Here is a 21,848-nt window from a genome sequence, read left to right on the forward strand (position 1 = left end):
TCTCACTCTAAGTGGGTTTTAGAGGCGATTTTGTCCCTGACTGTTCTTTCAAACTGTGTTTATGGCAGTTCAAATTTGATACAACTTTTCCAGCTGACTGTACCAAATTTTGTAGTGTTTTTCAGGATACTGGACAAGAAATTTAATGAGGATTCCAAAAATGTGCTTAAAACAGTCATTTTCTCACTCCAAGTGGGTTTTATTCGCGATTTTGTCCCTGACTGTTCTTTCAAACTGTGTTTATGGCAGTTCAAACTTGATACCACTTTCCTAGCTGACTGTACCAAATTTTGCAGTGTTTTTTAGGATACTGGATAGGAAATTTAATGAGAATTCCAAAAATGTGCTTAAAACAGTCATTTTCTCACTCCAAGTGAGTTTTACAAGCGATTTTGTCGCTGACTGTCCTTTCAAACTGTGTTTATGGCAGTTCAAATTTGATACAACTTTTCCAGCTGACTGTACCAAATTTTGTAGTGTTTTTCAGGATACTGGACAAGAAATTTAATGGGGATTCCAAAAATGTGCTTAAAACAGTCATTTTCTCACTCCAAGTGAGTTTTACAAGCGATTTTGTCGCTGACTGTCCTTTCAAACTGTCTTTCTGGTAGTTCAAACTTTGACGCCGTTTTTCTCCCTGACTGTACCAAATTTTTGTAGTTTTTTTTGAGGTTTTTGAATAGGAAATTTAATGAGGATTCCAAAAATGTGCTTAAAATAGTCATTTTCTCACTCCAAGTGGGTATTGCAGGCGATTTTGCCCCCGACTGTCTTTTCAAACTGTGTTTATGGCAGTTCAAACTTGATACCACTTTCCTAGCTGACTGTACCAAATTTTGCAGTGTTTTTTAGGATACTGGATAGGAAATTTAATGAGAATTCCAAAAATGTGCTTAAAACAGTCATTTTCTCACTCCAAGTGAGTTATACACGCGATTTTGTCCCTGACTGTTCTTTCAAACTGTGTTTCTGGCAGTTCAAATTTGATACAACTTTTCCAGCTGACTGTACCAAATTTTGTAGTGTTTTTCAGGATACTGGACAAGAAATTTAATGAGGATTCCAAAAATGTGCTTGAAACAGTCATTTTCTCACTCCAAGTGGGTTTTATACGCGATTTTGTCCCTGACTGTTCTTTCAAACTGTGTTTATGGCAGTTCAAATTTGATACAACTTTTCTAGCTGACTGTACCAAATTTTGCAGTGTTTTCCAGGATACTGGATAGGAAATTTAATGAGAATTCCAAAAATGTGCTTAAAACAGTCATTTTCTCACTCCAAGTGAGTTTTACAAGCGATTTTGTCGCTGACTGTCCTTTCAAACTGTCTTTCTGGTAGTTCAAACTTTGACGCCGTTTTTCTCCCTGACTGTACCAAATTTTGTAGTTTTTTTTGAGGTTATTGAATAGGAAATTTAATGAGGATTTCAAACATGTGCTTAAAACAGTGATTTTCTCACTCCAAGTGGGTATTGCAGGCGATTTTGCCCCCGACTGTCTTTTCAAACTGTGTTTATGGCAGTTCAAACTTGATACCACTTTTCTAGCTGACTGTACCAAATTTTGTATGTTTTTCAGGATACTGGATAGGAAATTTAATGCGGATTCCAAAAATGTGCTAAAAACAGTCATTTTCTCACTCCAAGGCGGTTTTACAGGCAATTTTGTCCCTGAATGTCCTTTCAAACTGTCTTTCTGCCACAGTACATTCAATTGCAGTGCCGCCACTTGTTGAAATGGTTACTGTTTTTATATGATTTAGGATTGATATTAAGACCATGCATCGTTGATGTATGCATCCAGTTTAATATAATTAAAACTAATAAATGTACAAAATACCCTCAATTATAACCTAAAAACACAACAATTATAATTTATTTTGAAGGTTTTTAGAGTCTTCGATGGTCGCCAGTTTCTGCTGGATCTGATCTGCCTGAAAAACACACAAAATTATATTATTTGACTGTGACCACCCGGTATAACCATATTACCATAATATGCACAGGGTGTCCCAAAACTCAATGTAAACACTAAATTTGAAATTTTAATCTTAAATAATAGTATTTAAATCAAAACATATTTAAGAATAGTTGAGTATCAAATGTATGCAATGTTGCCAAATTGATAAAAACTGTAATTTTTAAAACTACTTATAAATGTCATAAATGGCCCCTCTTTAAAAATTGTCAAAACTGCTTTCATGAAGCTATAAAGTACTGTTCAGCTTATTTGTACTCATTTGCATTGTTTTCAAGTATGTTTTACACAGCTCCATGAACAGGATTTTTGAGTTGTCAAGTTTGTGACAGATTAAGTTGCGCTCAAAATTGACAGCTACATGTCATATCCGTCAAAAGCCAGCCCAACCTAACAATAAAACTATAAAGAAACTCTCTATAATAAACCTTTATATCTCTAGTGTATATTAGTATTAACCAGCTGAATGGTACTTTATAGCTTTATTAATACAATTTTGACAGTTGTTAAGGCGATGACAGATCAAATAATAATGTCAAAGTAATAATCACTCGTCAAAATTGTCAAAATCACAACCATAAAAATATAAAATACTTTTTATACGGTTAATCAACTTTATGGACCTGCCTTTTCTATATGTGCAACACTAAAGGTACGCGTCCACTAATCGGTATCGGTACGGACGGTACGCATCGTAGGCATCGGATTTTTTGGTGTACTGCGTTCACTACCACGGATTATCGGAATCGGTAATTCGCATCAGCATTTTCTATCTGCCATTTTTACTTGGTGGTGTTGAACACAAGCGATGTCGTCCCTGAATAAAGATTGATTCATTTTCATTCCAATTTCATCCTAAATATTATCCCTGCGAAGAATATTGGAATATTCTGAATGCCCAATATTATACAGTTCTTCATATTTCTGAACAATAATGATAAGCTTTCATACATCCATAGAGATCGTAAGTTTCTTCTTTACAACATCCATAAAGGCAAACGTTAAAAAACTAACAATTTGCAATAATATTGTTACCTTCTATAAAAATCTTAAAAGAAAGTACAGTTTGCATGCGTCTACTTGTCGGTATTCGCACTATCAGCAATAATCAGCATCGGCAGTATCGGTACCGACGGATTTTGATTTCATCTTTGGAATCCCGATCAGAAATGCCGAAGTGCGGTGGGTCCGATGACGATAGGTGAACGCAGTCGTATTTGATTCTATGTAGTTGATTGGAAATGCGATTCGTGCGATGCGTACCGTCCGTGCCGATACCGATTAGTGGACGCGTACCTTTAGGGTACAAACATACTGGAGTAGTTCATCTCGCCGCGCTGCTCGCCGTTTCATCTCGCCATGCATCGAGGCTCGCCGCTACCAAACATACTGGAGTTGTTCACATCGCCGTGAACTCGACGCTAGTTCGGTCTAGTTATAATATTGTATAGAGTGGTATTAAAAATGTTCGCAGATTCAGACAGTGACAGCAGTGATAGCGACTCTCCAATTGCTTTGAAATGGTGGTTATTACTCACCCAGAAAGGAAATAGGAGATGGAATGTGCACCCGATAAATAAGAAACGCACTAGACGTGGTGAATTCTATCATTTCTACTGCCAGCTAAAAAATTATCCAGATCGATATTTTGACTACTTACGAATGACCCAATCAACGTTCAGTTACATCTTGGAACTTATAGAATCGAAAGTTGTAAAAGTATATACCAACGTACATAAGCAGCCAATCAGTGTTGAAGAAAGATTAGTAATAACATTGAGGTAAGATGTAAACACATGTATTTATTTAATCAGAAAAATCAAAATCCGCCAAGCAAAAAATTTTCTAATGATCATTATAATTATTGTAATCAAATCCCCTAGGCTGCAAAGTTGTATAATCAAACTCCACGATTTGCTGTTCCATCTGTGGCAGATCTGTTGTAGAGTACATCATTGTAGTCGGAGGTTCTGGTGTTGGTCTGGAGTGGAACGTTGTACTTGTCGTAGCCTGCCTATTCTCTGTTGTATCCGAGATTGTATTTTTATAGGCAGTCTCCATAAGGATGGTTTGAACTTTAATTCTAAACTGCAACTTCTCAACAGGTGATAATTTTCTGACGTGCGGCAATAGAGAAGTAAAGAATGCTACGTCTTCATCATTCCTGTCTATATTTGAGACCACTTTTGATTTTTTCATTTCTATTTTTTCTTTTTCTAAAGCCAACAAATTCTTTCCTATAATATCAATCTGACTTGAACGTTTTCTGTATCCAAGATCAACTTTTCTTGAAGGGATCGAAGCTTAATTTGTAGAGCAGGAATGAACATTTATGGTAGCTTTCGAAGAACATCCAATACTTGATATGTGGGACGATGGCGATGTAATTTCATTGTCCGTTATTTGTCTGTCTGGGTCCTCGTCGCTGTTATCAACCAAATTTCCATTGTTTTCTTCCAAATCGCTCAAATTACCAGCTGTAGTCCTTTTTTCAAAAATGTCTCTCAAAAACAATAAACTTTTGAAATAAGGCCATTCCACAGTATCTTCAGGCGGTTCTCCTCCTGAACGCATAACCGGAAGCTTATCAAAATGCACTTTAAACTGTTGTCGTAGTACCTTCCATGTCTTTTTAGCTACTGCAACTGAAAAATATTTAGAAACTTAAAAAAAGTAATTAAAAACCCGACTAAGCACTAATTGATCCGAAAAGTGAGAAATAAGATTAAATTCAAAGCGATAAAAAAAAACCAAAAACTCGATCAAACAAAATTATTTTGGGCTGCCTAATTTTCTTAAATCTGCATGGCACACTTTTGATAATTAATGCAATATGTAATTCTTACAGAACTGAATTGCAAATTCACTTTTACTTAGTAAAACTAAATTTTTTAAATAATTATAATTGAATATTGTATTTTTTCGGTTTTTAGCTACGGGAAACTCATTTAAAAGCCTGGCATTTTCTTTTCGAATGGGAGCAACCACTGTTGCAATAATTGTGAAGGAAATAACGACTTTATTATGGGACTGTTTGCAACCTCTGCATATGAAGACACCCACCGAAGAAACTTTTAAGAACATAGCAACAAATTTCAATGAAAAATGGCAGTTTCCACACTGCATTGGTGCCATAGACGGGAAGCACATTCGAGTAAAGTGTCCTACGCACTCAGGAACAATGTTTTTCAATTACAAATCTTATTTTTCTATCGTACTGCAAGCAGTTAGCGATGCCAATTGTAGATTTACTTGTATTGAAGTTGGAGCATACGGAAAGCAAAGCGACGGAGGAACGTTTCGGAATTCGCAACTTTACAAGTTAATCGAGAAAAAAAAACTAAACATCCCAGATGAAAGTCTGCTTCCACAATCCGATATTAAAGCCCCTTTTGTATTTATTGGCGATGAAGCATATCCCTTATTAAAAAACTTGATGAAGCCATTTCCAAGAAACCATCTCACCGATGACAACGAATTATTTAATAAGAGGTTGTCAAGAGCACGTAAGACGCAGTTTTGGATGCAGTTTTGGAATTTTGACAATGAAATGGAGAATATTGTGCAAAGCTATTGAAACACATCCTGACACAGCTGATATCATTATTAAAGCTGTTTGTATTCTTCATAACACCATAATTGACAGAGAAAACATAGTAAATAACATTGAGACTGAGGCACCAACGGATAGTGCAATACTTCCTGATATTGAAGCAACAAGAAGAAACAATCGCGCATCAGTGGAGTCTGTTGCAGTCAGAAATGCTTTCAAAGAATACTTCCGGAGGAGACCATAAACCTAGGATGTAATTACAGTAATATTTACAGATATTAGGTACTAAAATTGGTGTTACGAAAAAATGCCTTTATAAGACATAAATTAACTAATACATATTAATGTAATACAACATTAATAAACTAGTACATTATCCTAACCTTACAACTAGTTAAAACCGATAATTCCCGTCAATTTTCCGAAATATAAAAGTTTTTCAAATGTTGCCCAACTTAATCTCTTCCTCTCCTCCTCTCCTCTACCCAGCACTTATCTAGAACGTATCTATTATGGTGAGATTTATGACGCTGATCCCAAATTGGAGGCTTTCGGTAAATCTCGCTGATTAATAATAGCGTTTTCGGCTTGTTGCTCTCGGGCAATCGGAGATCGCTCTACTCGCGATCGCTGTGTTCGACTTGGATATGTCGATCAATCCGTTTGCGAGCTGTACGTTCGGCTTGGACTAAACCCGCTCGAAAATCGAATTGCGATCGCTCTCGGCAGCTCCGAATTATTTGACGGAGCGACGAGCCACCATAAGAAATATAACCTAACATTTTTATTTCTGTTTTGGTTGTATGTCGCGTTTGGTGTTTTTGAATATGAATCGGTCTCAGCAAATCCTGCAGATATTAGAATTATTGTCTTCCTCAGAAAGTTCTGATGAAGAAGAATTCATTTCAAAGGTTGTGTGCTATGGTAAAGTTACCGAAAAAATGAAGATACGCAACTACGTGAAAGATGTAGTTGAGAAATACTCAGATGATCAAGTAAGTTGCACTTTAATAATATCTATGCGTTAAAATAACTGTTGATTCTTTCAGTTTAAAGAGCATTTTCGTATAACGAGAGCCACATACAAAAAGCTTGTGAGGTTATTTAAGAGAAGCAGGTTTTTTCCAAAGGGAAGGCATGGTTCAAAAGTGCACAGTGCAGAAACTCATATTCTCTCATTCTTGTGGTTAGTTCCTTATGTTATATGTTGTACTGTATAAAATAACTAACAATTCAAACTCTTTGAAGGATTGCTGGGAATAAAACTGTTTTAAGAAGTGTTGGAGATCGGTTCAATATTAGTTTATCAACTTTACATGTGATCACAAGGCGGGTGATTAATTTTCTGCTTTCAATTGCACCCAATATTATACGTTTTCCTGAAACGGAAGAAGAAAAGAACCAAGTAGCCACAGAATTTGAACAGGTATATCATTCTTATATTTATAATATTGTAATAGAGTTCTAACACAGTATAGCTGTACTGTGGTTCTAACTAACCTCTTCTATGACTTCAAATCAGATATCTGGATTTCCTGGAGTAGTAGGCTGCATTGATGGAACTTACATCAATATAAGGACCCCAGCCAACAAACTGAGGTCAACTTACACCAACAGGCATGACATGCAGTCCATGACTCTACAGGGAATAGCCGACGTCGTTTTCTAGACGTATTTACCGGTGTTCCATCAAAAATTCATGATGCGAGGATTTTTAGACTCTCATTTATTTCTTCCAAAGTGAATAGTTTAGGTCCTCAATTCCATGTTTTGGGCGATAGTGCCTATCCATTATCGGAAAATCTTCTGACTCCTTATAGGGACTATGGGAACTTAACCCCAAGTCAGAAAACCTATAATTACAAATTCTCAGCTACAAGAGTGAGAATTGAAAACGCATTCGGTATGTTGAAAGGGCGGTTTCGACAGTTGATGAAACTGGAATATCACTCTGTCAGAAAATTGGCTTCATTTATAATTGCCTGTTGTGTCTTACACAATGCCTGTATAGATAATGGTGATTTGTTTCAAGAGGAGCCATGTTCTGAAGATATAGGTCAAGAAAATTATGCACCTGAAGTTCATGGCAATAGAGAGCAGGGAATGATTAAAAGGGATAATATTGCTGTGTTACTCTCAAATAGGGAATAATTCCTTTACATTTCAATGAATATATAGATGAATTATATTTAATGGGTTTCATTTTTTATTCCTTTTAAAAACAAAAACTATGATTATTTTACTTTTTATTATAAAACAGGTGAGTATTAAAAATATATCAAAAATAAAATTTTATAAACTCAAAACGTAAAAACTACAAAACCAAACATGAACAAATATTCTTATAAAAAATTAAACTCTACATACTACAGTCTTAAAAAAATGCAGGACTAGAAATGTTAAAAAAACAGGTAATACATTCTCTTTTGAAAAGTCAGCTTAGTACTTAGTCCTTTTTCTCAGACCCAAAAAGTTCTTTAATAAGCTTTAACTTCTCTTGATGTCTCCTTTCTTTATTTTGTTCCTTTTCATCATGTAGTTCCTTCAAGAATTTAATCATTTCTTTTTCATTTGTGGAAGATTTTCTTTTATTAACTTTTATTGTAGGATTACTAGAGATATTTTTTAATAATTCTTCTTTATTACCACTAATTAAAATCTCTGGTTGGATGCTATCATCAATTGACTGAATTTTTTCTATTTCAGTAGCAAAAGGGACTTCAACTCTAACTTCTCCAGAAGTTCTGTTATTTCCAATAGCATTCACTTTTCTTTTTATTATTGTTTTGTACCTGGTCTCACACTGACCAGGAGTTCTTACCAGATTCATGTGTAATTTTATTTCATCACTAATCTTTTGCCACATAGTTTTTTTGTTTCTAAATTTTTTTAGAGGTCCAACTAAAGGTAAGTATTCATGATATAAATCCAATAGTAACTTTGTTTCGCTATCCCCCCATTCGAATTTTACATCTTTTTGTTGGTACAATAGATCCGTCGTTTTCTGACTTGTTTCTTCCATGCTACTATTGGATGGACAAAAATTTGCTTCACTTAAAGATAAAGATAACTTATTGTTATCTTCCAATAATGATTGGTCTATGTACAGTATTTTATCAATGCCTACAATAAAATGAGATTGAGTAATACAAAAGTATAATATATATACAAAAGTATATACAAAAGTAATACAAAAAGAAAAATTGAGTAATACAAAAGTAGCAAGAATATGTTATAACATTATTCAAATAAGTAAAAGATTCCTACCATTCTCCGTCACTTCACATAAAAGATTATTGTCTTGGGAGATAGGTTGGCCGTCAGCCCCTAAAATAATTCTATTTACATAGAGTGTTTCTTGTTTTTCCATTATAGCTGAATAAAACAGAGCTGAAATTTCTACAAAAAAACACTAAAAAGTTTTGAATATTTATTTTCTGAATATTTACCGCGCAAAGTGACACATGACAGATCTCGATCGCATGTTTCCCATGTTCGCGTTGCTGCATTGACTCTGAAATAAATCACTCCAGATTGCAGCGCGGTTGACCGAAATCAAATCTCTGACGTCACAAATCGCTTGTCGAGCGATCGCAGATCAATCTAAAAGCCGTAAGCCGAAAACGCTATAAATCTTTACACACCAACGCTCGAAAAAATCAATGAATACACCGACTGCTACTTGTTGACAACTTCTTGTAGTCTGGAAAAATCCGCGCACTGTGGTGTGTGACCTTCAGCGGACCAATCACAGAGCGAGTTCCAGGCAGCTGCCTGCTAAAAAACAAAACATTTTGTTCTTGGAGTCGCGGCGAGGTGAAAGGCTAGGTGCATTACTCCAGTATGTTTTTCCTAATTCGTTTCAAATGGTATTGTTTCATAGTCGCCGTGCGGCGAGCAGCGCGGCGAGATGAACTACTCCAGTATGTTTGTACCCTAAAGTAGAATTCGCCTCCGGCGAATGAATTAATATAATATAAGATGTTTTTTTGGGGTTAAGTAGGACTAGCATGTGTGATAAGCATGGTAGAATAAAGTTTTCCAAGTTTAAAAGTGATTTACTCATTTTTTTGACTGCTTAAAACTCTTCCACCCTGGTAGCACGGGATTAACAAAAAATCCCGTCTACAATTGTTATTTTGTGCTGGATTTTGACGGATGTGACATACAGCTGTCAATTTTGAACGCAGCTTGATCTGTCACGAACGTGACAACTCTTAAAAATACTGTTCATAGAGCTGTAAAGCTACAAAACATACTTGAAAACAGTGTAAATGAGTATAAATAAGCTGAACGGAACTTAACAGCTTCATGAATGCGATTGTGACAGTTGTCAGGATAATGATACACTGAGGCCGCATTCGTTTTCACGCTGCATGGAGCGAGCAGAGCTTTTTTGGCGTCACAATGACGTAATTTGACAGTTGTTCAAATTATGAATTTGCTGAATTACGTCATCGTGACGTCAAAAACGCTCTGCTCGCTGCATAGAGCTTGAAAACGAATGCGGCGTCAGTGAAGGTGTCACGTGACACCGGTTCGTTTTTTAAATATGTCGATCAGATCAGACGATAATACATTGTCAACTTTCCATCTCTCTCAGTTCACAATAGAAAAGGAACGACAATTATTACGTCACTGCTTTACATACTTTGGTCTTCTTTAATTTGTCAGGATTTTGTCCCTGACTGTCTTTTCAAACTGTGTTTCTGGCAGTTTAAACTTTGACACCACTTTTCTCTCTGACTGTACCAAATTTTGTAGTGTTTTTTAGGTTATTGGATAGGAAACTTAATGAAGATTCCAAAAATGTGATTAAAACAGTCACTTTCTCACTCCAAGTGGGTTTTAGAGGCGATTTTGTCCTTGACTGTCTTTTCAAACTGTGTTTCTGGCAGTTCAAACTTTGACACCACTTTTCTAGCTGAGTGTACCAAATTTTGTAGTGTTTTTCAGGTTATTGGATAGGAAATTTAATGAGGATTCCAAAAATGAGCTAAAAATAGTCACTTTCTCACTCCAAGTGGGTTTTACAGGCGATTTTGTCCCTGACTGTCCTTTCAAACTGTGCTTCTGGCAGTTCAAACTTTGACACCACTTTTCTAGCTGACTGTACCAAATTTTGTAGTGTTTTTCAGGTTATTGGATAGGAAATTTAATGAAGATTCCAAAAATGTGATTAAAACAGTCATTTTTTCACTCCAAGTGGGTTTTAGAGGCGATTTTGTCCCTGACTGTCTTTTCAAACTGTGTTTCTGGCAGTTTAAACTTTGACACCACTTTTCTAGCTGACTGTACCAAATTTTGTAGTGTTTTTTAGGTTATTGGATAGGAAACTTAATGAAGATTCCAAAAATGTGCTTAAAACAGTCACTTTCTCACTCCAAGTGGGTTTTACAGGTGATTTTGTCCCTGACTGTCCTTTCAAACTGTGTTTCTGGCAGTTCAAACTTGATACCACTTTTCTAGCTGACTGTACCAAATTTTGTAGTGTTTTTTAGGTTATTGGATAGGAAACTTAATGAAGATTCCAAAAATGTGATTAAAACAGTCATTTTCTCACTCTAAGTGGGTTTTAGAGGCGATTTTGTCCTTGACTGTCTTTTCAAACTGTGTTTCTGGCAGTTTAAACTTTGACACCACTTTTTTAGCTGACTGTACCAAATTTTGTAGTGTTTTTCAGGTTATTGGATAGGAAATTTAATGAAGATTCCAAAAATGTGATTAAAACAGTCACTTTCTCACTCCAAGTGGGTTTTACAGGCGATTTTGTCCCTGACTGTCCCTTCAAACTGTGTTTATGGCAGTTCAAACTTTGACACCACTTTTCTAGCTGACTGTACCAAATTTTGTAGTGTTTTTCAGGTTATTGGATAGGAAACTTAATAAAGATTCCAAAAATGTGATTAAAACAGTCACTTTCTCACTCCAAGTGGGTTTTAGAGGCGATTTTGTCCTTGACTGTCCTTTCAAACTGTGTTTCTGGCAGTTTAAACTTTGACACCACTTTTCTAGCTGACTGTACCAAATTTTGTAGTGTTTTTCAGGTTATTGGATAGGAAATGTAATGAGGATTCCAAAAATGAGCTAAAAATAGTCACTTTCTCACTCCAAGTGGGTTTTACAGGCGATTTTGTCCCTGACTGTCCTTTCAAACTGTGCTTCTGGCAGTTCAAACTTGATACCACTTTTCTAGCTGACTGTACCAAATTTTGTAGTGTTTTTCAGGTTATTGGATAGGAAACTTAATAAAGATTCCAAAAATGTGATTAAAACAGTCATTTTCTCACTCTAAGTGGGTTTTAGAGGCGATTTTGTCCTTGACTGTCTTTTCAAACTGTGTTTCTGGCAGTTTAAACTTTGACACCACTTTTTTAGCTGACTGTACCAAATTTTGTAGTGTTTTTCAGGTTATTGGATAGGAAATTTAATGAAGATTCCAAAAATGTGATTAAAACAGTCACTTTCTCACTCCAAGTGGGTTTTACAGGCGATTTTGTCCGTGACTGTCCCTTCAAACTGTGTTTATGGCAGTTCAAACTTTGACACCACTTTTCTAGCTGACTGTACCAAACTTTGTAGTGTTTTTTAGGTTATTTGATAGGAAACTTAATGAAGATTCCAAAAATGTGATTAAAACAGTCACTTTCTCACTCCAAGTGGGTTTTACAGGCGATTTTGTCCCTGACTGTCCTTTCAAACTGTGCTTCTGGCAGTTCAAACTTTGACACCACTTTTCTAGCTGACTGTACCAAATTTTGTAGTGTTTTTCAGGTTATTGGATAGGAAATTTAATGAGGATTTCAAAAATTAGATAAAAATAGTAATTTTCTCACTCTAAGTGGGTTTTAGAGGCGATTTTGTCCCTGACTGTCTTTTCAAACTGTGCTTCTGGCAGTTTAAACTTTGACACCACTTTTTTAGCTGACTGTACCAAATTTTGTAGTGTTTTTTAGGTTATTGGATAGGAAACTTAATGAAGATTCCAAAAATGTGATTAAAACAGTCATTTTCTCACTCTAAGTGGGTTTTAGAGGCGATTTTGTCCTGGACTGTCTTTTCAAACTGTGTTTCTGGCAGTTTAAACTTTGACACCACTTTTTTAGCTGACTGTACCAAATTTTGTAGTGTTTTTCAGGTTATTGGATAGGAAATTTAATGAAGATTCCAAAAATGTGATTAAAACAGTCACTTTCTCACTCCAAGTGGGTTTTACAGGCGATTTTGTCCCTGACTGTCCTTTCAAACTGTGTTTCTGGCAGTTTAAACTTTGACACCACTTTTTTAGCTGACTGTACCAAATTTTGTAGTGTTTTTTAGGTTATTGGATAGGAAACTTAATGAAGATTCCAAAAATGTGATTAAAACAGTCATTTTCTCACTCTAAGTGGGTTTTAGAGGCGATTTTGTCCTGGACTGTCTTTTCAAACTGTGTTTCTGGCAGTTTAAACTTTGACACCACTTTTTTAGCTGACTGTACCAAATTTTGTAGTGTTTTTCAGGTTATTGGATAGGAAATTTAATGAAGATTCCAAAAATGTGATTAAAACAGTAACTTTCTCACTCCAAGTGGGTTTTACAGGCGATTTTGTCCCTGACTGTCCCTTCAAACTGTGTTTATGGCAGTTCAAACTTTGACACCACTTTTCTAGCTGACTGTACCAAATTTTGTAGTGTTTTTCAGGTTATTGGATAGGAAATGTAATGAGGATTCCAAAAATGAGCTAAAAATAGTCACTTTCTCACTCCAAGTGGGTTTTACAGGCGATTTTGTCCCTGACTGTCCTTTCAAACTGTGCTTCTGGCAGTTCAAACTTTGACACCACTTTTCTAGCTGACTGTACCAAATTTTGTAGTGTTTTTCAGGTTATTGGATAGGAAATTTAATGAGGATTCCAAAAATGTGATTAAAACAGTCACTTTCTCACTCCAAGTGGGTTTTAGAGGCGATTTTGTCCCTGACTGTCCTTTCAAACTGTGTTTCTGGCAGTTCAAACTTTGACACCACTTTTTTAGCTGACTGTACCAAATTTTGTAGTGTTTTTCAGGTTATTGGATAGGAAATTTAATGAAGATTCCAAAAATGTGATTAAAACAGTCACTTTCTCACTCCAAGTGGGTTTTACAGGCGATTTTGTCCGTGACTGTCCCTTCAAACTGTGTTTATGGCAGTTCAAACTTTGACACCACTTTTCTAGCTGACTGTACCAAACTTTGTAGTGTTTTTTAGGTTATTTGATAGAAAACTTAATGAAGATCCCAAAAATGTAATTAAAACAGTCACTTTCTCACTCCAAGTGGGTTTTACAGGCGATTTTGTCCGTGACTGTCCCTTCAAACTGTGTTTATGGCAGTTCAAACTTTGACACCACTTTTCTAGCTGACTGTACCAAATTTTGTAGTGTTTTTTAGGTTATTGGATAGGAAACTTAATGAAGATTCCAAAAATGTGATTAAAACAGTCATTTTCTCACTCTAAGTGGGTTTTAGAGGCGATTTTGTCCTGGACTGTCTTTTCAAACTGTGTTTCTGGCAGTTTAAACTTTGACACCACTTTTTTAGCTGACTGTACCAAATTTTGTAGTGTTTTTCAGGTTATTGGATAGGAAATTTAATGAAGATTCCAAAAATGTGATTAAAACAGTCACTTTCTCACTCCAAGTGGGTTTTACAGGCGATTTTGTCCCTGACTGTCCTTTCAAACTGTGTTTCTGGCAGTTTAAACTTTGACACCACTTTTTTAGCTGACTGTACCAAATTTTGTAGTGTTTTTTAGGTTATTGGATAGGAAACTTAATGAAGATTCCAAAAATGTGATTAAAACAGTCATTTTCTCACTCTAAGTGGGTTTTAGAGGCGATTTTGTCCTGGACTGTCTTTTCAAACTGTGTTTCTGGCAGTTTAAACTTTGACACCACTTTTTTAGCTGACTGTACCAAATTTTGTAGTGTTTTTCAGGTTACTGGATAGGAAATTTAATGAAGATTCCAAAAATGTGATTAAAACAGTCACTTTCTCACTCCAAGTGGGTTTTACAGGCGATTTTGTCCCTGACTGTCCCTTCAAACTGTGTTTATGGCAGTTCAAACTTTGACACCACTTTTCTAGCTGACTGTACCAAATTTTGTAGTGTTTTTCAGGTTATTGGATAGGAAATGTAATGAGGATTCCAAAAATGAGCTAAAAATAGTCACTTTCTCACTCCAAGTGGGTTTTACAGGCGATTTTGTCCCTGACTGTCCTTTCAAACTGTGCTTCTGGCAGTTCAAACTTTGACACCACTTTTCTAGCTGACTGTACCAAACTTTGTAGTGTTTTTCAGGTTATTGGATAGGAAATTTAATGAGGATTCCAAAAATGAGCTAAAAATAGTCATTTTCTCACTCTAAGTGAGTTTTAGAGGCGATTTTGTCCTTGACTGTCTTTTCAAACTGTGTTTCTGGCAGTTCAAACTTTGACACCACTTTTCTAGCTGACTGTACCAAACTTTGTAGTGTTTTTCAGGTTATTGGATAGGAAATTTAATGAGGATTCCAAAAATGTGATTAAAACAGTCACTTTCTCACTCCAAGTGGGTTTTAGAGGCGATTTTGTCCCTGACTGTCCTTTCAAACTGTGTTTCTGGCAGTTCAAACTTTGACACCACTTTTCTAGCTGACTGTACCAAACTTTGTAGTGTTTTTCAGGTTATTGGATAGGAAATTTAATGAGGATTCCAAAAATGTGATTAAAACAGTCACTTTCTCACTCCAAGTGGGTTTTAGAGGCGATTTTGTCCCTGACTGTCCTTTCAAACTGTGTTTCTGGCAGTTTAAACTTTGACACCACTTTTTTAGCTGACTGTACCAAATTTTGTAGTGTTTTTCAGGTTATTGGATAGGAAATTTAATGAAGATTCCAAAAATGTGATTAAAACAGTCACTTTCTCACTCCAAGTGGGTTTTACAGGCGATTTTGTCCGTGACTGTCCCTTCAAACTGTGTTTATGGCAGTTCAAACTTTGACACCACTTTTCTAGCTGACTGTACCAAACTTTGTAGTGTTTTTTAGGTTATTTGATAGGAAACTTAATGAAGATTCCAAAAATGTGATTAAAACAGTCACTTTCTCACTCCAAGTGGGTTTTACAGGCGATTTTGTCCCTGACTGTCCTTTCAAACTGTGCTTCTGGCAGTTCAAACTTGATACCACTTTTCTAGCTGACTGTACCAAATTTTGTAGTGTTTTTCAGGTTATTGGATAGGAAACTTAATAAAGATTCCAAAAATGTGATTAAAACAGTCACTTTCTCACTCCAAGTGGGTTTTACAGGTGATTTTGTCCCTGACTGTCCTTTCAAACTGTGTTTCTGGCAGTTCAAACTTGATACCACTTTTCTAGCTGACTGTACCAAATTTTGTAGTGTTTTTCAGGTTATTGGATAGGAAACTTAATAAAGATTCCAAAAATGTGATTAAAACAGTCACTTTCTCACTCCAAGTGGGTTTTAGAGGCGATTTTGTCCTTGACTGTCCTTTCAAACTGTGTTTCTGGCAGTTTAAACTTTGACACCACTTTTTTAGCTGACTGTACCAAATTTTGTAGTGTTTTTTAGGTTATTGGATAGGAAACTTAATGAAGATTCCAAAAATGTGATTAAAACAGTCATTTTCTCACTCTAAGTGGGTTTTAGAGGCGATTTTGTCCTGGACTGTCTTTTCAAACTGTGTTTCTGGCAGTTTAAACTTTGACACCACTTTTTTAGCTGACTGTACCAAATTTTGTAGTGTTTTTCAGGTTATTGGATAGGAAATTTAATGAAGATTCCAAAAATGTGATTAAAACAGTCACTTTCTCACTCCAAGTGGGTTTTACAGGCGATTTTGTCCCTGACTGTCCTTTCAAACTGTGTTTCTGGCAGTTTAAACTTTGACACCACTTTTTTAGCTGACTGTACCAAATTTTGTAGTGTTTTTCAGGTTATTGGATAGGAAACTTAATAAAGATTCCAAAAATGTGATTAAAACAGTCACTTTCTCACTCCAAGTGGGTTTTAGAGGCGATTTTGTCCTTGACTGTCCTTTCAAACTGTGTTTCTGGCAGTTTAAACTTTGACACCACTTTTTTAGCTGACTGTACCAAATTTTGTAGTGTTTTTTAGGTTATTGGATAGGAAACTTAATGAAGATTCCAAAAATGTGATTAAAACAGTCATTTTCTCACTCTAAGTGGGTTTTAGAGGCGATTTTGTCCTGGACTGTCTTTTCAAACTGTGTTTCTGGCAGTTTAAACTTTGACACCACTTTTTTAGCTGACTGTACCAAATTTTGTAGTGTTTTTCAGGTTATTGGATAGGAAATTTAATGAAGATTCCAAAAATGTGATTAAAACAGTCACTTTCTCACTCCAAGTGGGTTTTACAGGCGATTTTGTCCCTGACTGTCCTTTCAAACTGTGTTTCTGGCAGTTCAAACTTGATACCACTTTTCTAGCTGACTGTACCAAATTTTGTAGTGTTTTTCAGGTTATTGGATAGGAAATTTAATGAGGATTTCAAAAATGAGCTAAAAATAGTAATTTTCTCACTCCAAGTGAGTTTTAGAGGCGATTTTGTCCTTGACTGTCTTTTCAAACTGTGTTTCTGGCAGTTTAAACTTTGACACCACTTTTTTAGCTGACTGTACCAAATTTTGTAGTGTCTTTCAGGTTATTGGATAGGAAATTTAATGAAGATTCCAAAAATGTGATTAAAACAGTCACTTTCTCACTCCAAGTGGGTTTTACAGGCGATTTTGTCCCTGACTGTCCCTTCAAACTGTGTTTATGGCAGTTCAAACTTTGACACCACTTTTCTAGCTGACTGTACCAAATTTTGTAGTGTTTTTCAGGTTATTGGATAGGAAATGTAATGAGGATTCCAAAAATGAGCTAAAAATAGTCACTTTCTCACTCCAAGTGGGTTTTACAGGCGATTTTGTCCCTGACTGTCCTTTCAAACTGTGCTTCTGGCAGTTCAAACTTTGACACCACTTTTCTAGCTGACTGTACCAAACTTTGTAGTGTTTTTCAGGTTATTGGATAGGAAATTTAATGAGGATTCCAAAAATGAGCTAAAAATAGTCATTTTCTCACTCTAAGTGAGTTTTAGAGGCGATTTTGTCCTTGACTGTCTTTTCAAACTGTGTTTCTGGCAGTTCAAACTTTGACACCACTTTTCTAGCTGACTGTACCAAACTTTGTAGTGTTTTTCAGGTTATTGGATAGGAAATTTAATGAGGATTCCAAAAATGTGATTAAAACAGTCACTTTCTCACTCCAAGTGGGTTTTAGAGGCGATTTTGTCCCTGACTGTCCTTTCAAACTGTGTTTCTGGCAGTTCAAACTTTGACACCACTTTTCTAGCTGACTGTACCAAATTTTGTAGTGTTTTTCAGGTTATTAGATAGGAAATTTAATGAGGATTCCAAAAATGAGCTAAAAACAGTCACTTTCTCACTCCAAGTGGGTTTTACAGGCGATTTGTAGTCCTCGTTTTAGCCACCACGAGTTTGAGACACCCTCTATTATTAGTACTTACGGAAGCAAACCACCAACTGTTTGGTCGAAACATCAATCGGTGCAAGAACGACATTTCTCCGGCCGGCGAAATAACGTGCAAATGCAAATGGCCGATACTGTTAAAGGGCGGTAAGTGAAACCCTAACCTCAAATCGTTTACGTCCCCGCCGTTGTCTTGGACCGCTTTACGACCCGCCGCAATCAGTTTTTCCACTATTAAGTCAACGTAATTAGTTAGTTTAAGTTTTTTTTTCTTTTTTAGTTTTAGTATACAGGGTGGTCCAGTTTCCATGGCGGAAACTTGAGAGAGAGAGAGATAGAGAATCGAAAAATAATATGAGTTTGCATTATAAACTATATTCGAGAAAAGCTTCGTTAAAAAAATACAGGTTCAAGTTTTATATATTTTTTAGTTTTTTGCTTTATAGCTCTTACAGTTTAAGAGATATTTAGCTCAGATTTGGTCATGCCTTTACATCACTGGATATAAAAAACAAAAAAAAATTAAAATGTTTATATAATTTATAGTTTATAATGCAAACTCAAATTATTTTTCGATTCTCTATCGCTCTCTGAAGTTTCCGCCATGGAAACTGGACCACCCTGTATGTAGACTAAAATGATAAGTACAGATAACCAGAGCAATGTAATGAAAGTCGCCCAAAAAAAAAGTTGTAAAAAAAGTGTAAATTTCAATTATTAATTATTCTTTATTTTTTTTAAGTTAAAGTTTTTAAAACTGCTCAGTTGTAGGTAAACTCTAAGAGATGGCGCTAATACAGCTCGTCATTGCAGACATAGTTGCCAACTTTCCATTTTTTTTTTATGCCAATTTCCTATGGTAGATTATGACGTCACGTGACAGTTTTGAATGTCAAAATGTTATTTAATGGAACACGTGATCGGTTTTCAGTTTAAACTGATATTTTTAAAGACACAGTGCCAAACTGTAATTTTTCCTAAATGTTGCCAACTGTAACTTTCAGTTTTTACCATGTTGCCAAACCGACGTTTTTCCTAATATTTGCAATATTGCCAAACTGTAACTTTTCCAAATATTTGCAATGTTGTCAAACTGTATTTTTTCCTAATTTTTGCAATGTTGCCAAACTGTAACTTTTCATAATTTTTACCATGTTCTCAAACTGACATTTATCTTAAATTTTGCAATGTTGCCAAATTGTAATTTATCCTAAATTTTGCAATGTTGCCAAACTGTAATTTTTCCTAATTTTTGCAATGTTGTCAAACTGTAATTTGTTCACTCTCTCTTTATAGTGCAGATGGTCACGTGACGATTTTGAATCATTTTAACGTCAAAACCGGAATCATAAAGGTCACGTGACTGTTTTTACAGTCCATAAAGTCGCATGACGATATTCAATAATCAAATATATTTTAAAAGATCACGTGACTCTTTTTTAAAGCCAAAACGGAATCCGGAAAATCACGTGACTGTAAATGGTAAAACACTGTTTACAAGGTCACGTGACCGTTTTTCACTTTGAACTGAGATTTTTCAAATTACGTCACTCCTTTTCGATGTGCAAATGGTCACGTGACGATTTTCAATAGCCAAATTTAATTTTTAGTTCACGTGACTCCATTTTTTTATCGTCAAAACAGATCCAAAAGGTCACGTGACTCTTTGAAGATTAAAAATGGATTTTATAATGTCACATGACAGTTTTAAATGTCAAAATGTCATTTAAAGAAACGTACGGGATCGTTGACTGTTCTTTCAAACTGTGTTTCTTGGAATTCAAACTTTGATACCACTTTTCTCACTGACTGTACCAAATTTTGTAGTGTTTTTTAGGTTGTTGGATAGGAAACTTAATGAAGATTCCAAAAATGTGATTAAAACAGTCACTTTCTCACTCCAAGTGGGTTTTACAGGCAATTTTGTCCCTGACTGTCCTTTCAAACTGTGTTTCTGGCAGTTCAAATCTGATACCACTTTTCTAGCTGTCTGTACCAAATTTTGTAGTGTTTTTCAGGTTATTAGATATACAATTTAATGGATTTTTCAAAAATGTGCTTGAAACAGTCATTCTCTCACTCTAAGTGGGTTTTAGAGGCGATTTTGTCCCTGACTGTCTTTTCAAACTGTGCTTCTGGCAGTTCAAACTTTGACACCACTTTTCTAGCTGACTGTACCAAATTTTGTAGTGTTTTTTATGTTATTGGATAGGAAACTTAATGAAGATTCCAAAAATGAGCTAAAAATAGTAATTTTCTCACTCTAAGAGGGTTTTAGAGGCAATTTTGTCCCTGACTGTCCTTTCAAACTGTGTTTCTGGCAGTTCAAACCTGATACCACTTTTCTAGCTGTCTGTACCAAATTTTGTAGTGTTTTTCAGGTTATTAGATATAAAATTTAATGGATTTTCCAAAAATGTGCTTGAAACAGTCATTCTCTCACTCTAAGTGGGTTTTAGAGGCGATTTTGTCCCTGACTGTCTTTTCAAACTGTGCTTCTGGCAGTTCAAACTTTGACACCACTTTTCTAGCTGACTGTACCAAATTTTGTAATGTTTTTTATGTTATTGGATAGGAAACTTAATGAAGATTTCAAAAATGTGCTTAAAACAGTCACTTTCTAACTCCAAGTGGGTTTTACAGGCAATTTTGTCCCTGACTGTCCTTTCAAACTGTGTTTCTGGCAGTTCAAACCTGATACCACTTTTCTAGCTGTCTGTACCAAATTTTGTAGTGTTTTTCAGGTTATTAGATATAAAATTTAATGGATTTTCCAAAAATGTGCTTGAAACAGTCATTTTCTCACTCTAAGTGGGTTTTAGAGGCGATTTTGTCCCTGACTGTCTTTTCAAACTGTGCTTCTGGCAGTTCAAACTTTGACACCACTTTTCTAGCTGACTGTACCAAATTTTGTAGTGTTTTTTATGTTATTGGATAGGAAAATTTCAAAAATGTGCTTAAAACAGTCACTTTCTAACTCCAAGTGGGTTTTACAGGCAATTTTGTCCCTGACTGTCCTTTCAAACTGTGTTTCTGGCAGTTCAAACCTGATACCACTTTTCTAGCTGTCTGTACCCAATTTTGTAGTGTTTTTCAGGTTATTAGATATGAAATTTAATGGATTTTCCAAAAATGTGCTTGAAACAGTCATTTTCTCACTCTAAGTGGGTTTTAGAGGCGATTTTGTCCCTGACTGTCTTTTCAAACTGTGCTTCTGGCAGTTTAAACTTTGACACCACTTTTCTAACTGACTGTACCAAATTTTGTAGTGTTTTTTAGGTTATTGGATGGGAAACTTAATGAAGATTTCAAAAATGTGCTTAAAACAGTCACTTTCTCACTCCAAGTGGGTTTTAAGGCGATTTGTAGTCCTCGTTTTAGCCACCACGAGTTTGAGACACCCTGTATAATTAGTACTTACGGAAGCAAACCACCAACTGTTTGGTCCTCACTCCTTTTCGATGTGCAAATGGTCACGTGACTCTTTTAAGAGTAAAAATGGATTTTATAATGTCACATGACAGTTTTAAATATCAAAATGTCATTTAAAGAAACGTATGGGATCGTTTTTCAATTTAAACTGATATTTTTAGAGACACGTGACCTTCTTTACAGTGCAAATGGCCACGTGACGATTTCCAATCATTTCAACGTCAAAACCGAAATCCTAAAGGTCACGTAAGGACCCTAAATAAAAATATTATTTGAAGAGTCACGTGACAATTTTTACAGTTTGTATACAAGTCGCATGGCGATTTTCAATAATAAAATTTATTTTTAAAGATCACGTGACTCTTTTC

At 35.5% G+C, this 21,848-nt stretch overlaps 2 protein-coding genes and 1 long non-coding RNA gene across 3 annotated transcripts in view; 1 reads left to right on the forward strand and 2 right to left on the reverse strand.

Annotated features, from left to right (window-relative positions):
• Positions 1–1,784: 1,784 nt before the first annotated feature.
• Positions 1,785–21,848, reverse strand: part of LOC145737242 (adenosine 5'-monophosphoramidase HINT3-like) — a 37,890-nt gene continuing 17,826 nt past the window's right edge. The window contains exons 3-4 of the mRNA XM_081991856.1: positions 18,086–18,279; positions 1,785–1,932 (exon numbers count right to left, since the gene is read on the reverse strand). Coding sequence (XP_081847982.1) covers positions 1,867–1,932; positions 18,086–18,279 — 260 coding nt within the window. The 3' untranslated portion in view covers positions 1,785–1,866. The remainder of the gene's footprint in view (positions 1,933–18,085; positions 18,280–21,848) is intronic.
• On the reverse strand, positions 7,762–9,422 carry LOC145737239 (uncharacterized). Its single transcript, XM_081991854.1, has 3 exons — positions 8,979–9,422; positions 8,797–8,928; positions 7,762–8,652 (listed from the first exon to the last, which is right to left on the reverse strand). The coding sequence occupies exons 2-3, from the start codon at positions 8,897–8,899 to the stop codon at positions 7,976–7,978; spliced, it is 780 nt and encodes a 259-aa protein (XP_081847980.1). The 5' UTR covers positions 8,900–8,928; positions 8,979–9,422; the 3' UTR covers positions 7,762–7,975.
• LOC145737245 (uncharacterized) lies at positions 9,236–9,582 on the forward strand. Its single transcript, XR_014180332.1, has 2 exons — positions 9,236–9,357; positions 9,413–9,582. It is a non-coding gene; the product is annotated as an uncharacterized LOC145737245 (long non-coding RNA).

The sequence above is a fragment of the Ips typographus genome, linkage group LG13 (assembly GCF_016097725.1).
Source record: "Ips typographus isolate SLU linkage group LG13, UJ_Ityp_2.0, whole genome shotgun sequence".
NCBI classification, from domain to species: Eukaryota; Metazoa; Arthropoda; class Insecta; order Coleoptera; family Curculionidae; genus Ips; species Ips typographus.

Excerpts from the sequence above, each read along its gene's own strand:
- LOC145737239 (XM_081991854.1), bottom strand. The coding sequence starts at position 8,899 with ATGGAAAAACAAGAAACACTCTATGTAAATAGAATTATTTTAGGGGCT. Across the intron at positions 8,653-8,796 it reads ATGTGAAGTGACGGAGAATG|GCATTGATAAAATACTGTAC; the intron begins GTAGGAATCTTT and ends ATTTTATTGTAG.